Genomic DNA, 17,252 nt, shown 5'->3' on the forward strand with positions numbered 1-17,252 from the left:
ATTTACTATATTACGCTATTGATCATTTGCTAGAGATTTTCTTCTATGTAAATTTTAGCATTTTGAAACAGAGTTCAGATTTGTTTGAAAGTTTTCTCTCATGTTGTTCAATAAAGGGAAAATAAAGTTAGCAGTCTAATGCTGCTTACTCCATAGCATCACCAGGGGCCTTTAACGTCCCTGCAGATAATACAATGTATTAAAGCAATGACAATTTATTTAGCATGAATACCAGTAGTAGTGGTACAGATGCAAGTGTTCAGAGCATTGTAACAAAAGAGAATGAGAGTGGAAGGGTTATGTTATGGTGATGTCACTTTGAAATCCTTCTCACTTATCCCCGCTCCAAACACATGAACACTATGTTAGGGAATATCATAAATAATGATCTGTCTGCTGATAATTCAATGATGGTGTTTGGCCTACTTAAATTTGTCTGAAAGCAAAGATTGGAAACCACCTATTTTTGAAAATGCTTTCATACTGAAGTCATTTCAGTCTTTCAGCAGGGTCGCTAACATTGCCCCATTATTTGGACTACTGGGAGATTTATGTGGGATTATATAAAGATTCAAGCTTGGTGAGACATTTTTATGAAACAGAACTCTGGCATTTTTTGTTTTTTAAATATTCACCTTTAACATAATCTTTTCAATATGTTAAAAAGGAATAGACATAATTCCTCTCATTTTCTTTAGGAAACAACTTCTAGTGCCATCTAGTTCCTATCGAATGTAATTCATAGACCAAATATATTTGGGTCTAAAGGGGGAGATTTCATGAGGCTGAGACTATGATTAGTGTCATTCCAGTGTTCAATAAAAAAGCTTTCTTCAGATAAGAATATGCTAAGTCAATGTCACCCTCACCTTTGTTGTAATCCCTTCTGTTTACTAGCTCAGTGGACCCACAGATCACAGATACTTTGACAAGTATCCTCCGGAAAAAGGGATTCCTCCAGATGAGCTGTCCGGCTGGGATAAAGACTTCTGACAGTAGCAAAGATAATTATGAGCTATGGACTACAGAAGAGGACTGTATAAATTTATAGCCCAACTCTGATTATTTCTCTCTTTGGAGTATTCCAGTAACTTTTGGGAGACCATTAGGGGAAAGTGAATGAGCTGTGGGTGGAGGGGGATTGGACGGAGGTGATTCTGAATTATAATGTCTCATTTAGGTGTTGTTAACTATTCACATACTCGATTCTTTGCTTTTCTCAAATGTTAATGGCTACCCCATTCGGCTCCCCACCATTAGAACTGTTTTTGTTGACGAGGCATCATTTACTCTGCCTTCTGTTACTCCATCCCAGTCATGCTAGTTTTGAGATCTGATTCAGTTCCAAAGGCTTGCCTTTAAGCTGCAACATCATGCACTAGAAGGAAGATTATTGGTGAATTTTGGAAGGTTTCCCCAGTTCTCAAAATGCCAAGTAACCAGTATGGCATCTTAAAATGATAGCTTGCCAAGATCTTGTTAGTGGATAGGGGCTTTTCTTGACTCATCTTTATTCAACCTAGAAATAAACTGATATCCTCCTATCCCTGGACACATGGAGAAAGTGGTACCAGTTTCTACAATAAATGGGTTAATTAACCCAACCAGGCAATTATATTCTAGTGGGGAACCTAAGGGGAAAATACTATTTCAATCTCCTATGACTAGTTGTGGTACTTTGAAAATTTTTCTAAAACCTGGCTAGAGGTGGCTGTTATGTGTAGTTAAAAATGGGACTACAAAAATGTCTTAACTTTCATAATAAATCTTCCCAAAAAAGGACACATGGAAGAATAAGTTATAATGGTTTTTCTTCTGATTAAGTGTGCAGCAGAATGAATCTAACTGTAAGCTTGCTGACTCTTTGAAACTCTGAGATATTTGGCCCAATTCCATGAGGGTTGTTATTAATAAACCAAAAGAGTATAGAAGAGCCTTAATTTTTAATGAAAATCCCATTGGCAAATGTTGACGTGCTGTAATCACTGCTGAGTTAGGAATTCTTTTTAAGGTCAGTTGAGTCCTGATGGTGTTTATAATTTTAGATTGCTAAGATAGGCAAGCCACTGGGGAAATGACAGGAAATAAAAAAGCCGTCAAATATCTGCACTGCTTCGGTTTCCCCCTTGCAATCTTCCAGAAGAAAGAATACTGGGTAGCTTCTATATCCCTGGAAGCCAGTACCTAAGGATATTTTGAGTACATTTAAAAAAATGTGTTTACTATGATCATCCCCCCTCTACTTCCCTTCCAAAATGGATGAGAAACAGAGTTTTCTTTATATATTTCTTTTCAAATTTATAAAGATTTTTTTTTTATTTGGGGTGGAGTTGACATAGAAAATTAGGATCCCATTTAATAATTCCTACACACATTGTTCAGTGGCATTTGTTACAATTTCCACAATGTGCCGGCATAGTTATTAATCCCATTCTGGGCGTTTCATGTTCAGTACAGGTGGTTCTCTGTCCGCGTATGCTTTCCTCTTTGCTTTAGAACAGTTATTGGCCATTTGGTTTCATACAAATGATGGTTGGAGATGCACAGTCTCACTGCTGATATCCTTCTTTTGTGAGCCAGCCTGTTATTTAGCTCAAAGGTGACCTCAGGGGGCGTTGGCTCCAGGTTTATGGAGTATCTCAGGGTGATGGTCTTGGAGAGTCCTCTAGACTCATCTGGTCCAATTAAGTCTGGACTTTTTAAGAGTTTCGGTTATGCTTCATGGTTTCTCCCTTTCTATCCTGCCCATCTCTTTTGGCTCTCCTCAGAATGGTTGACAGCAGTCTCCGGGCTCCATCGAGGCTTTCTGGCCTCAGGCCATATGAGGTGGCGGTTCCTGCAGACTGCTGATCCTGGAGGTTCGTTTCCTTCAGTGTCTGTGGCTCTTCTCTTCCTTTTGGCCTGGAGGAGAGACCATTAATTATGTCTTGGGAATCCCGCAGAGGTCTAGTAACATCTAAGTTCCTCTGTTTAGTCAAGCTTCTGACTATACTATCCTATGACAATGTTTCATGTGGAAAGAAGCATCCCCTAGGCGCCCCTCATGTCTTCAGCATTCAGAGAGGGTCAGCTGAATGCTTCCTGCAACATTAGCCAGAGGAGTGAGGCCCCACTCAAGAAGGTGCATCTTTTTTTTTTTCTTTTTTCTTTTTTTAACATTTTATTAGGGGCTCACACAACTGTTATCCCAAGCCATACACACATCAATTGTGTAAAGCGCATTTGTACATCGTCTCTCAAAACATTTTCTCTCCATTTAAACCCCCGACATTAGGTCCTCATTTTCCCCTCCCTCCCCGCTCCCCACTCCCGCATGAGCCCTTGATAGTTTATAAATGGGTATTTTGTCATATCTTGCCCTGTCTGACGTCTCCCTTCATCCACTTTTCGGTTGTCTGTCCCCCAGGGAGGAGGTCACACACAGTTCCATGTAATCGGTTCCCTCTTTCCTACCCATTCTCCCTTTACCCTCCCTGTTTTGCCACTCATACCACTGGTCCTATAGGGCTCATCCGTCCTGGATTCCCTATATTTTCCGTTCCTATCTGTACCAGTGTACCTCCTCTGGTCTAGCCAGTCTTGCAAGATCGAATTCGAGTCATGGTAGTGGGAGCGGGGAGGAAACCTTTAGGAACTAGAGGAAGGTTGTATTTCTCATCATTGTTACATCGCACCCTGACTGGCTCATCTCCTCCCCGAGACCCCTCTGGAAGGGGATCTCCAGTGGCCTACTAATGGGCTTTGGATCTCCACTCTGCACTCCCCCCATCATTCACTATGGTAAGATTTTTTGTTCTGATGATGCCTTACACCTGATCCCTTCGACACCTTGTGGTTGCATAGGCTGGTGTGCTTCTTGAAGGTGCATCCTTAACAAGTTGAATTTCCACATCAAGTATCCCTTTGCTGAACCAAAGAATTTGTTTGTTTGGTTGGCTGGTTCTGGGGTTAGTATTTTTAAAGATTATGTATTGTACATAGATGAATCATTTTTAATAGGATTGACATAACCTGTTAGAAGAATTTTGATGATTTTTAAAAGATTTTTATTTGCATTTGGTTTGTATGTACTATATGTTTTTCCATGTATATATTTTTAAATGACCAGCCTAGAATTTATGGATTGGGTGGCTATCCAACTGTACAGCTGTGGTAGGAGTGCTGCTCTAAGAGGAGATCCGCAGTTGTAACTCAAAATGAACTCTCATGTGTAGAAATAAAACCAGGAATTAGAGGTGATTTTGTCTATAATTAGTCATATGATTATGTAATCATCAAAGGCAGTTTTAATGTGTTTTAGAGTACTTTATGACAATGAGCAAATTCAGAGTGAATTATCCTAAAAGTATAATCCTAACATTGCGATTTCATACTGGTACTAGCTTTCTGACCTGTGAACAGTGAGTAAGGTAAGGGTTAATTTTAGAGATCTGTTTAAGGGACTAAATAGGATCTCTAGAGAGTCCTTTGCACGGTATCTGGGAATAATCCATGCTGATTAAATGGTAGCTATTGTAACTATCTCAATTAACATGAAAGGGGCCTTAGTAGCCATTTACTCCTGAATTTGGCATATTGGAATCCATATACAGAATTGTATCAATCTTTATTTGTCCTTTATTTTTTCTTATAAAGCTTGAAGTAAAGATTATTGCTTAAAGCTCAGTGCATTAAAGAATGAGTTAACCTTCATCATTATGAAGTTACTCACTGAAGTCACTTGAAGTTTAATTTTTAGCAATCATAAATATGTATGTATATACATATATATGATGCATTTCCCTATTTTTTATATATATATACATGCAGCTATATATACACACGTTTAAGAAATAAAGGCACATATAGGTGCCCTGGTGGTATTCTGGTTAGGAGTTGGGCTTCAATCCACATAGTTGGCAGTTCAAAGCCCCCAGCAGCTCCCTGGGAGATAGGCTCGACTTTTTACTCCTGTAAAGAGTTACAATCTCAGAAACCCACAGGGAGGTCACTGTGAGTCAGCATTGATTCCATGGCAGTGAGTTTGTTTCGTTCTTTGTTAAAGATATATACATATATGTATACACACACATACTGTCATCAAATCAATTCTAATTCATATCCACCCTATAGGCTATAATGAGAGAAGTGCTCCATAGCCTTTCTGAGACTGTACCGCTTTACAGAAACATCAATTTTCCTACTACAGAGCAACATCCCCCATGAACTTGGCAGTGGGAAGCCCAACGGTAAGCCAACTGCTCCACAAGAGCATTTTGTTGTGTGTACACACACACACACACACACGGGTGAATTCACAAGTATTGCTCTTCAGGTTGCGATGCTTACATGAATGATTTTACTCCTAACAAGATGCCTTTTAAAAGATACGTTAAGCTGGGTTCTCTAGAGAAACAAAGCCAGTGATGCGTTTATATGTCTGTGTAAAGAAAAGGTTTTATATCAAGAAGTGTCTCAAATGGACGCACAGGTGAGTAAGTCCAGTCTGGCTCATGTCCTTTGGTCAGATGGAGGACTGGAGGCTTCCAACTTGTGTGCTAGAGGTGGGTGCTCCAGGAAGCAGGACTGTGAAGCTCGGGCACCACCAGGGGGAGCTGCCAAAGTCAAATGCATCGAAGTCAGCAGCCTGCTGATGGCTCCTGGGATTAGAAAGCATCATGATAGGAGGTCGATGAACCAGATGTAGGCTCCGATCCCACAGAAGCGACCAGCTTTCCCATGGATGTGCGTCCAAAGGAGCAGGCCACCCACATTGCCAGGGAGTCTTTCTTCCAACTGCATCAAGGCTGTGACTAAACGGAAGGGGCTTTGATCCACCTAACCTGCTGTCTGCGCCCAGAGTTGATGATGTCAGGTTACTTCTCGTTATGGACTTGATTGCACTGTGTTGGATCACATCGTGAGAATTGTATCAACCTAACATCTGTCCTTTTTTGGTTGTTGTTGTTTTTCCCTCAATGTACTGAGAATCCTGGCCCAGCCAAGTTGACGCTAAACCTATAACAGGTCTCCGCTGTCGGTGGATGGCCACAGACACATTCTCTTAGAAACATACATGCCTTAGTCTCTGTAGGGTGCCATCACAAAAAGTCCAATCAAAGTGTGGCTTCCAAGAGGATCTCCTGGGGCCATGCAATTCAAGGCAAAGACATCAGTCCAGAAAAGTATCTTACTTTTTTCCAGTGGGGAGGAGGGGTTGGTACAATTTCTTTCTTTCTTTTTTTAAAAAAATTTTGTTGTTGTTTTGATAAAATTTCAAAAGAGTAATCTTGATAGATTTTTCTCAAAGAACATAGGATAATCAATGGAGATTATTATGAAGATTTTTAAAAATCATCATATTGGGGGCTTTTACAGCTTTTACCCAAATCCATCCATCCATCCGTTGTGTCAAGCACTTTTGTACACATGTTGCCATCATCATTTTCAACATATTTTCTTTCTACTAGAGCCCTTAGTATCAGCTCCTCATTTCCCCCCCTCCCCATCCCTCACCTTCCCTCCCTCATGAACCCTTGATAAATTATAAATTATTATTATTTTCATATGTTAACATTGCCCACTGTCTCCCTTCACCCACTTTATTATGGAGAAATGTTAATGCAGTGGAAAAAAAACAACCTGCTTTTGGTGAGAAGAAAGGCCAGGAAGGTCACACTAAGAAATCTACAAAAGGTATATATATATATATACATTTCATCATGACAGTATATCTCTTCATGCTTCAAGGGGAGTAAGGGTTGTCCTACAAGAATTTCATTAGGGAAAGATCCCATACACATTACAATTTTCATCTTGCCCCTTTAATATTTTTTTAATTGCCAATACTGCCTCCAAAAAAAAAACAAAGCAAAGAAAAACCACTTTAGTTCTTCAAGTATGCCCAAACTGCCATTTTGTCGTGCTATAGATAAAAGAACATGGAATTCTTTGAGGAGGGAGGGGTTCCCACTACCATCAAGTGGCTCCTGACCCATAGACAGTGGCCCTGTATACATAGAGTTTCCAAGCTTGTGAGTCTTCCCAGAAGCAGAAAGGCTTATAGTTCTCCCATGGACTGGCTGGCTGTTCCACCTGCCCAAAATCTAATCCCCTACACCAGTGCATTAGGCTGTGTGGTCTAGAGAAACTAGTCCACGAGCCCCACTTCGGACTCACATAGCCACATGCCAGTGAACCAGGAGCAGGAATAACACAGGCCGGTGGCTGTGGGGTTGAGTGGATCCAAAGTTGGTGGGAAGATGCAGAGCCCCAGATGTTCTCAGTGGAGGTGGCCAAGTCCAAGCCAGCAGGAAGGCAATGCCAACGAGAGAGAGGGCGGTTCCCAGGTTTACCACCTATAAGAAGGCTGCAGTAGACTGTGACCTGATTGACAGGTTAGTTCCATTGTACACTTTCATAAACATTCAAGTTGACATGAAATCATCTAACCACCACAGCCAGACTAACTCCTGTGGGGAAAGATTAAAAATTCACTGCCATCAAGTCAGTTCTGATTTGTAGCAAGCCTATAGGACAACACCTAGAACAAGTTGTTGAACCAACTAATTGAAACATATGTTAATTATTTTTCTTCATCTATAGTACCACTTCTTTTGGTCCTTATAAGCCCTTCAAAAGAGAAGTACATATTAAACATTTTATTATCTTTACACTCATATACCTTTACTCATGTATCCAATTTTAAAAACATTTCCAGACATACTTTAATTGTTTACCATGTCCTAAATGTAACACGGAATACAGGTATTGAAAAGGGCAGCTTTCCAGATCTGGCATTTGTAATCCATTTGGCATGTGAGCATCTTTCTGAATTGTAAGTAGCAGGTTGGAGTGGACTCAGTGCAGGTGGTGTGATCTGATGCTCTGCCTTGCCCCATCTACCTAGAGAGGAAGGCCCAGTTGCCTGGCTTACTTTCCAGGATGTATGTATTGCCTGCGGTCCTTCTTTGTCACGTTGAATTTTCTTCTACTCTGATTTTCTCAATGTCTACTTGCTTTTTCCTCACTGAGTAAGTTTATGCAAATCAAAACAAATTCCGGCATCGCTTTTCATTGTGCCATTTTTAATTTAACAACCTACAATTACATAAGCAAAAATATCTTGGTTTTATGTCTTCCAGAATTGAATGTGTTCCAGCTTTTATTCAATTTAGAGCTTGTCTGTAAATCACTCACGACAAATCATTACTACCGAACCCAATTGAATCTTGTAGCTCGTGCCTCGTGTATATGTTGATGCGTGTTAGATAAAAAACAAGCAAATGTCCTTACATTTGAAAAAGATAATAAATAGCAAAAAAAACCCCATAAGAATAGATCAAAGTCACATATTTGCTAGTTTTAAAACTGAAGAAATCTTTTCTATATCATCTGATGTAAAGGCTGAAACATGTTTTGCAGAATTCCCTTATTTGGATAGCTCTGAGGTGAGTTTGACCATAAGAGAAATTTGGTTAAAAAAAGGGATAAAAAGTCATACTGAGCCCGGAGGTCAGTATATGACCAAGCAAGGTTGTGTCACACACATTGGTTGCGGATCTGAATCTGGCATGTTTAAGAAGCAAAGTGAAATCATGTGCGTTTCCAGAACTGTGAGAACGCAGAGAAGTGAGCAGGTTCATTTTATGAGCCTTTGAAAGGTCAAGGTAATAACTCTGCTTTTCATCTCAAATAAAGTTTAGTTTTTGGTTAGCATAATACGATGCCACTGACATTTAGCTTTCTTCTGAGCAAAGGAGGCACCTGTTCTGATTTACAGAAATATCCTATATATTTATATTATATGATACAGCATAATATTAAAAGGACTGCACTATGATGAAGTCTAGATTAGGGCATAAAAGAAATAGATGTTATCAAGCAATTTCATTATTAAATGCAGGAGAAAACCATTATTAAATGATTAGGGCTGGCTTAGACTAGAGTGTGGAGTCAGTGCTGTACAGGGGTGATGGGCAAATTGGGGTTACATTTTGGATAAGGTGACCAGATTTAAAACGGGACACCATTGACTAGGGGGGGCTCTGGATTAAAATTTTGTTCTATATGGACCAAATAGACCATTCCCTAGCTTGTCGTGCATTCTTTCCAAAAATTGGGACTTTTAAAAAATGCCAAAAGTCGGGCCTGTCCCAACAAAAGCGGGACATCTGGTCACCTTAGTTTTGGAGACCAGGCCGATAGGACTGGATATAATAAGTAAGAGAAGTAGAGGAAGCAAGTAAAGAGGACTTTGGGAGTTTTCAAGGTGAGTGGATATATGTATACATATATACGGATGCATACATATATGTTTCCAAGGTTGAAATCTTTACAGAGATGCTTCATCTTTCTTCCACACAGTAGCTAGTGGGTTCCAACTACAACCCTTTCATTTAACACCAGAGTGCTTAACCTTTAGGCTACTTGGGTTCTACCAACAACTTGCAAGCAATTGCCTTGTTTCTTCTTAAAAGTCCTGTTGCTAGATAATGGTGGTTAAAACAAACAAACAAACCAAAAAGTCTCACTGCTTTGAGTTCTGCTGACTCTTAGTGACCCTGTGGGACAGGGCCCAACTGCCCCTGTGAGTTTCGGAGGCTGTCCCTGTATGGGAGAAGAACTTCAACCTGAGGAGGAGCTGGCAGTTTTGAATTGGTGACTTTGAGGATCGCAGGCCAATGCATAACCACTCTTCCAATAATGGCAATTACACAAGTAAACAGGTTTTTTAAAATAGGGTTAATAGTTGAAGCACCAATATAAGAGGCAATCTGCTAAATAGCTTTATATAAGTTAGGTCGTTTAAATTTAGCTTTCAGCTTTATGAATTATCATTTTTATTTATAGTAACAAAACTTGCCCTTAGATTGAAAAGAAACTATATAATAAACTGTATATTAAAAATAAACAGTCAACATTTAGAAAATTCATTGTTGATGGTCAGAATAAGTTACATCTGTAACCTTACTGTGGAAATTTAGTGGGGGGAAAATAGAATACATTTTAAATCTTTGTTTTAATGTGGTGTATTTTCTGGTGCAAAACAATCTAAAAGTAAAGATCCTGGCTTTTATGAAGTAATTTAAGCCAGATCTCACAGCTGTGGTCAAAATATTCTCACGCATACACTGTAGGGGGACGTCAGTCACAGTATGTACACGATGGTCGAGTAACGCAATGGTTTTAGGTGTTGGAGTATGATGAGGGTGGGAGTGTTTTAAAGTGAGATTTTTATCTCTCTGCATGCCAAGTTCTGCTCCCTTTTTAGTTTTCGTTGGAGCAAAACAGAGTTTGGGATGCCAACTTTTCATGCAGCTGTTCTACTTCAATTGCTAGTTACATCATGTCCGTCCTTCCAGGAGTTACCAGGCCTCCCTTCTGTGGAGTGAATCAAATCCACAAATTTAAGTACAGTTTATACCACCCTTTGTTAACCTTTTTCAAACTCAATGGCAATCATGACTATTACCAGCAAGATTAAACTATCAAATGTATCTCCTATTCTTCACCTAAGACTTATTGATTCATTTTTAATTTCCTTTATTTTTGACTCCAGTGCCTTGAGTACATGTTCTCCAAGTATCAAGACATATTTAAAATACTTTACAGTGGCAGTAAGAACACCTGAATCTAAGTCACAAACGATTACTACTAAGAACGCAGTTCATGCGTGCATGGGTGTATTCTAAACAAAACGTCTTTAAACAAGTCTCTTCAGCTGCAGACAGGTTCTTTCCAGGAAAATATACTTATCTTAGTTTAATGAGCCCTGGTGGCATAGTGGTTAACTAGTTAGATTACTGACCGTCCTAAGGTCAGCAGTTTAAATCCACCAATCACTCCCTGGGAGAAAGATGTGGCTTTTCTAAGCCAGCAGTTTGTCTCAGAAAAGACTCAGGGCAGTCGTGTTCTGTACTAGAGGGCTGTTATGCGTCTAAATGGACTCCATGGTAGGGAGGAAAGGGCTCCTTCAGAAAACAACCAAATCAAAAGAGTCGCGTCCCTGGTGATCTGCTTCGCCGTCCAATTCAAGGCAGAGCAGGAAGCTCGGCTGTTTGGTGACTGTGTTTTGGAATTCTCATGGGGTAGTCCTGATAGATTTCCTCAAAGGGCATGGAGTCATCGTGGGGACTTAGTATGAAGAAGGGTTTCAAAAACTGAGAGCTGCTTTGGTTAGAAAAACGTCAGAAAATTGTGTTGAATATATATATGTATGTGTATATATATACATATATATATATTTTTTTCCCCCCTATCATGACAACATATCTTTAAGGCTGTCTTACAGAATTCCATTGGGAATCCTAATTCTACCTACCCTACAGCCCTGACATTTTTGCTTTGAATATCTGTTAATTTTAAATCATTCCAAATTTTTGAATTTTGTTTTCACATACAAAGATCATAAATTTTAGAGTATTTCTCAAATATGTTCTTTTTAGATTTTTTTTGTACTTTTTTGTATGTCATCAGCATTATGTCCTAACGGAGAGCCCTGGTGGTGTAGTGGTTACATGTTAGACTGCGATCTACAAGGTTGGCAGTTCAAAACCACTAGCTGCTCCTTTGGAGAAAGGGCTTTCTACTCCTGTTAACAGTTATAGTCTCGGAAGCTCACAGGGCAGTTCTACCCTGTCCTACAGGGTCACTATGACTTGGCATCTACTGGATGACACTGCTTTTTGTTTGTTTGTTTGTGACCTAACAGAAGCTTCAAAATGGCAAAAGAATCCAGCTAAATATGAGAATACATTCAACCAAATTATGCATAAATATATAACTTCAATTTTTATATTTCCAATGGGATATGGAAAAATATCCAGAAATGTTATAATTTAGTTCAAATCAAATTATGCTTTCTGTAAATTTATATATATATATATATCATTAACATTATCCAACATTTAACTGCTGAGCTTTATTCCAAGGTGTCAAATTAAATCTGTCCTCATTTTTTCTTTTTTATCCAGACAATATTAGTCTTTACTGGGAAATTAAGAGTGAAAAAAAAACTAACATCAAATAGCCTGCTCTTCTGCCTAAACTGCTTGTTAAAAGATAATTATAGATGTGGTCAATATCTTATGTATATCAATATGTTGTTGTTAGATGCCGGATCCTTGGTTCTGACCCATAGTGACCCTATGTGCACAACAGAAGGGAACACTGCCCAGTCCGGCGCCATCCTCACAATTGTCCACTGCTTGAGCCCATTGTTGCAGCCACTGTGTCAATCCATCTTGTTGAGGGTCTTCCTCTTTTTTGCTGCCCAAACATGATGTCCTTCTCCAGGAACTGGTCTCTGCTGACAACATATCCACAGTATGTAAGACAATCTTGCCATCATTGCCTCTAAGGAGCACTCTGGCCGTACTTCTTCCAAGACAGATTGGTTTGTCCTATTAGCAGCCGTGAACTTTCATATACTCTTCACTAGCACTGCAATTGAAATGCATAAATTCTTCTTCAGTCTTCTTTATTCAATGCCCAGTGTTCTATACACACACACACACACACACACACACACACACACACACAAACTACCCAATGAGTGTGCTTTAATAAAAAAACTCAAATGATGTGGAAATTATACTCATGGGACACCAATACTAACTGGTTGAATGATTTTTTGTTTTTACCAACTTGTCTTTTATATTTCATTTTCAAGCTAGCTGATATAAAAGTTGATGATGCAGGGAACCCTGGAACTTTTGCTAAGGTCTATTCTGATCAGAAGGGGGCACTATGTAGGCAGAGTCCTGTCCAGCTTATGGCTCATGATGACCCACTGTGTGCAGAGAAGACAGCTACATAGAACTCTCAAGATTGCGACCTTTCAGAAGCACATCACCAGGACTGTCTTATAAGACACCTTTCCTTGGATTAAAATGCCAGCCTTCTAGCTAATAGTCAAACATTTAACCAGTCACCATGAAACAGAATCAACTCTACAGCAATTAACAACTACTATGAGTCTTTCCTCTATTTGGAAGTAAGAATCAGGTGAACTTAACTGATGGAAGCCTGGGTAATTCATTATGGCAGAGGTGAAAAAGAATGATGGTGGTTTGTTTTTTTAAGTCAGTGTTGAGAATTGGTAGTTGCCATTCCTTGTTCCATTTGCCTTTTGGCTCTGTCTCACATCTGTTTATGATGAGTCCAGAAAATATAGTTGACAATGAAAAAATACAGAGTTAAAACATGTCTGAAGAATCACAATTGCTAAATTTGTCATAACCTCAATGAAAACAGAGAAGTGACTGAACAATAAATAATGGAGTAAAAGACACTCTTGGATCCTAGTTCCTGAAGCAGTTACTCTTAACTTTGCATGAGATGAAAGGTAAAGTCCATTCTAGGTTCATTGGAGATTAAATAGTTTTAATTGATTGGATTAAATTAAAAAGTAAAACTGTTTCACGTGTTTTTCTTATTTCAATCAGAGCAATTTTCCTTAACGGAGTAAATCTAGTTGCCACAAGTTATTTGGGGAAGAAAAATCTACTGAGGGAAAGGATAAACAAAATAATCTTTTGATTGAAAAACAATAAAGATAAAAACAGATCCAACAAAGAGAGGAAGGGCAAGAGAGAGCAGGTAAATGGAACCTCTGATGAAGTCCACTAAGAGCTTCACACTGCGGATAAGCAGTTCCCGATAAGAGGAAGACCAACCTTACGACCTTCCGCTTTGGCTAGAATGGTACCCATTGGCAGACAGGGTAACCTGAGAACCTGGGAGAGGCGGATGCACACAGACGCTGGAATGTCTGCCTGCTGCCTTGTCTCTGCAGACTAATAACTGCACTCCATCTAGTGGTCATGATAACAAACTGGATTGAGATGCTTAGGTGAAGAGCCTTTACGCCAAAGCAACCTGGCTCATGGTGTTGTCGAAACTGGAATCACTTTCAGCTCAGCTGCTCTGGAAGAATCTGAGGGTACCTGAAAACAATAACCCCAATAAGCCCCAAGCCGTATAGCCCTTAAGGCCTTTGGTGGAGAGTGACCATGACTGTTGCTTTTTATTTAGAATCACTAATCTCTTCCTTTGGCCAGGAGGTGTCTGGGGTAGCGGAGGTCTTATCCACCATGAAAGACTTTTGTTTAGTGTAAACTAGTCTCACTCTGATGGTGGTTGTGTGTGGTGCATTCTCTGAGGATTTGAAGCAGGGGCTAGTACAGGAGCCCGGGCAGGGGCATCAGAAGATTCCCTCGGCTCTGTGACCTCGAGCAAGCCTCTGGGACGACGCCTACAGGGAACTCGTTTCTTCACGTCTAAGCTGTTCAAGATGAGATACCCAGTTACATGTACTCATTCGTGTAAGGCATGCTTGCTTTGTGGGACTCCAGGAGCTTCAAGTTCAAAGAAGAGTTAGAAAATGTCATCTACATCCCCCACTCTTCTGTCAGTTTGTTTTACCGTGAAGGCTTGCATGTTGCTGTGATGGGGGAAGCTATACCACCGACATTTTAAATCCCAGCAAGGTCACCATGGTCAATAGGTTCCAGCAGAGAGGAGCCCTGCTGGCATAGTGATTATGAGTCAGGTTGCCAACTGCAAGGTCAGCAGTTCAAAACCACCAGCAGTTCCCCTGGGAGAGAGATGGAGCTCTCTCCTCCTGTAAAGAGGTTCAGCCTCCGAAACTCACAAGGGTAGTTCTACCCTGCCCTGTAGGACAGCTGTGCATCGGCATCAACTCGATGGCGGTGAGAGAGACCGAAGAAGGACTAGACTGTCCATTTCTGAGGGATTCAAAACTCATTGCCACGGAGTGGAGGCCGACTCATCGCGCCCCGAGAGGGCAGGTCGGGCTGTTTCCTTGAGCGTTTCTGAAGAGTCCCGCAGAGCAGCTGGTGATTTTCAACTGCGGACTTTTCGGATCACAACCGAAAGCTGAGCACTATGCCATCACTGAGCGCTTTACCAATAGCAGCGAACACTGTCAGATACAGTCAGTGCCTGAAGAGATGCCCTCCGATTGGACAGCATCAAAGTATGCCAGGGATGACTGCTTCCTCCCTTCGTGGTGTGAAAAGAGTACAGTTTGATGGACTTTCAGTTGCGGATGGTGAGAAGAAACAGCAGCAAACATTCCTTCATAATCTGAATGTATGACTGCATAATCATTAGCAGCTGTCAAGAATGGAATGAAACATAATATCTTAGGCAATCACGAGATGTAATTGACTGGGATTGGCCATTAGGAGTTAGTTACATGGCTTGGTGTGCCAGCAATGAGAAATTCAGGAGGAATGATGTCACGTTCTGAGATAGCGCATTTTGAGATCTATCTAGCAGTATAATGCTGTTTGTATTAGGATAATATCTAGCACGCTCACAGGGAAGTCCAGCTAACACAAATATTATTCAAATTTGTATACCAATAAAACTAGTGATAAGGAAATTGAAAAATTCTACCAGTACTTTCTGTCTGAAATTACTCAACCATGCAATCAAGATGCATTATAACTATTTAGGACTAGAATGTAAAAGTTGGAAGAAAAGAAGAAGAAATAGTAGTTGGAAAATATAGTCTTGGTGATAGAAATGAAACTGGAGATCATAGGATAGAATTTTGCAAGAGCAACACTTTCTTCATTGCAAACACCTTTTTTCAATTAAAAAATGGCAGCTTTCTATGTGGACTTTGCCAGATGGAACAGACAGGAATCAAATAGACTATATCTGTGGGAAGAGATGATGGAGAAGGTTAATATCAGCAGCCAAAATAAAGTCGACTGTTTCATAGACCATAAGTTGCTCCTATTTTAGGTCAGGCTGAAGCTGAAGAAAGTTGAACTAAGTCCATGAGAGCCAAAATAGGACTTTGAGTACATCTCACTTGAGTTTAGAGACCATCAAAATAATATATTTTATTCATTGAGTACTAATGACAGAGGACCTAAAAGTTGCAGGCCAATAGCTGGAACATTATGCAAGAAGAATACAAAAGGTTATTAAAAAGACAAAAAAAGAAATGAAAGATCAAAGTTTATGTCAGAAGATTCTTTGAAACTCTTACTCTTGAATGTAGCAAAATGAATGAACTAAAAAGCTGAACAGATACATTCAGAGGACAGCTTGAGAATGCAAACTGAACTATTATAATAAAATGTGAAAATATCTGTATTTTCAGTCTTTTTTTAAAGGATGAAGACAAATAGCAAATCTCAAGATGAAAGAAATGAAAAAGAAATAGCCAAGCCTAGAGTTGCAATATTGTAAGATTCCATAGACAAAACATTGAATGATGCAAGAAGTATCAAAAGATGAATGAAATACACAGTCACTGTACCAAAAAGAATTGGCCAACATTTCTAGAAGAAGCATATGATCAAGAGCCAAAGGTATTGAAGCAAAGCAGTCCAAGATGCACTGAAGGCATTGGTGGAAAACACAGCTCTAGGAATTGACAGAATACCAAGTGAAAATTGCTAACAAGCCGATAAAGCACTAAAAGCTCTCCCTGGTCTGTGTTAGAAAGTCTGGGAGAAAGCTACCTGTCCTATCGACAAGATCAGATCTATATGTGTGCCATTATAAAGAAAGGAGACCCAATACTCCATGAAGATTGGTAAAGAACATTATTACTATCACATGGAGCTAAAGTCTTGCTGATGATCAATTAAATGCAACTACAACAGCATAGCAACAGAGAGCTGTCAGAAACCCAGGTAAGTTTAGAAGAGGGCATGGGAAGATGGATAGATATTATTACTGCGTCAGATGAATCTTGGTGGAAAGCAGAGAATACCAGATGGATGTTTACTTGTGTGTTACTGTAAAGGCATTCCTCTAGGTGCATTATAATAAACCATGGATAATGTTACAATGAGTTAGCGTTCCAGAATAATTGTGTTCATGGGGAATCTGTACATAAAGGAAGAAGTAGTTGTTGTTTGAATTGAGCAAGTGAATAATGAACAGGTCTAAAATCACGAAAGGTGTGTCTCCAGGGTATAGTCTTACCATCCTTATTCAGTCTGTATGCTGAGCAGATAATCTGAGATGTGAACCATATATAGAAGAATATGGCTTCAGGATTGAACGAAGGCTCATTAACAACCTGAAATATGCAGATGACAGAACCTTACTTGATGGAAGTCAAGAGGATTTGAAGCACTTAGAGGTGAAAATCAAAGACTACAACCTTCAGTTTATACTACAACTCAGTATAAAGAGCACAAAAATTCTCACTATTACACCAATAGACATCATGAAAAATGGAGAAAGGATTGAAGTTTTCAATGATTTAATTTTACTTG

The 17,252-nt window shown here is 39.7% G+C and overlaps 1 protein-coding gene across 2 annotated transcripts in view; it reads left to right on the forward strand.

The window, feature by feature from the left end:
* The window catches only part of PRKG2 (protein kinase cGMP-dependent 2), a 101,010-nt gene extending 97,828 nt beyond the window's left edge, over nucleotides 1–3,182 (forward strand). For both annotated transcript variants that reach the window (XM_004703223.3, XM_045284156.1), the window contains one exon: nucleotides 898–3,182. In XM_004703223.3, coding sequence (XP_004703280.1) covers nucleotides 898–993 — 96 coding nt within the window. In that variant the 3' untranslated portion in view covers nucleotides 994–3,182. The remainder of the gene's footprint in view (nucleotides 1–897) is intronic.
* Nucleotides 3,183–17,252: the final 14,070 nt, after the last annotated feature.

The sequence above is a fragment of the Echinops telfairi genome, unplaced genomic scaffold, assembly GCF_000313985.2.
Source record: "Echinops telfairi isolate 266 unplaced genomic scaffold, ASM31398v2 ScPeMD7_7468;HRSCAF=8506_0, whole genome shotgun sequence".
NCBI classification, from domain to species: domain Eukaryota; kingdom Metazoa; phylum Chordata; class Mammalia; order Afrosoricida; family Tenrecidae; genus Echinops; species Echinops telfairi.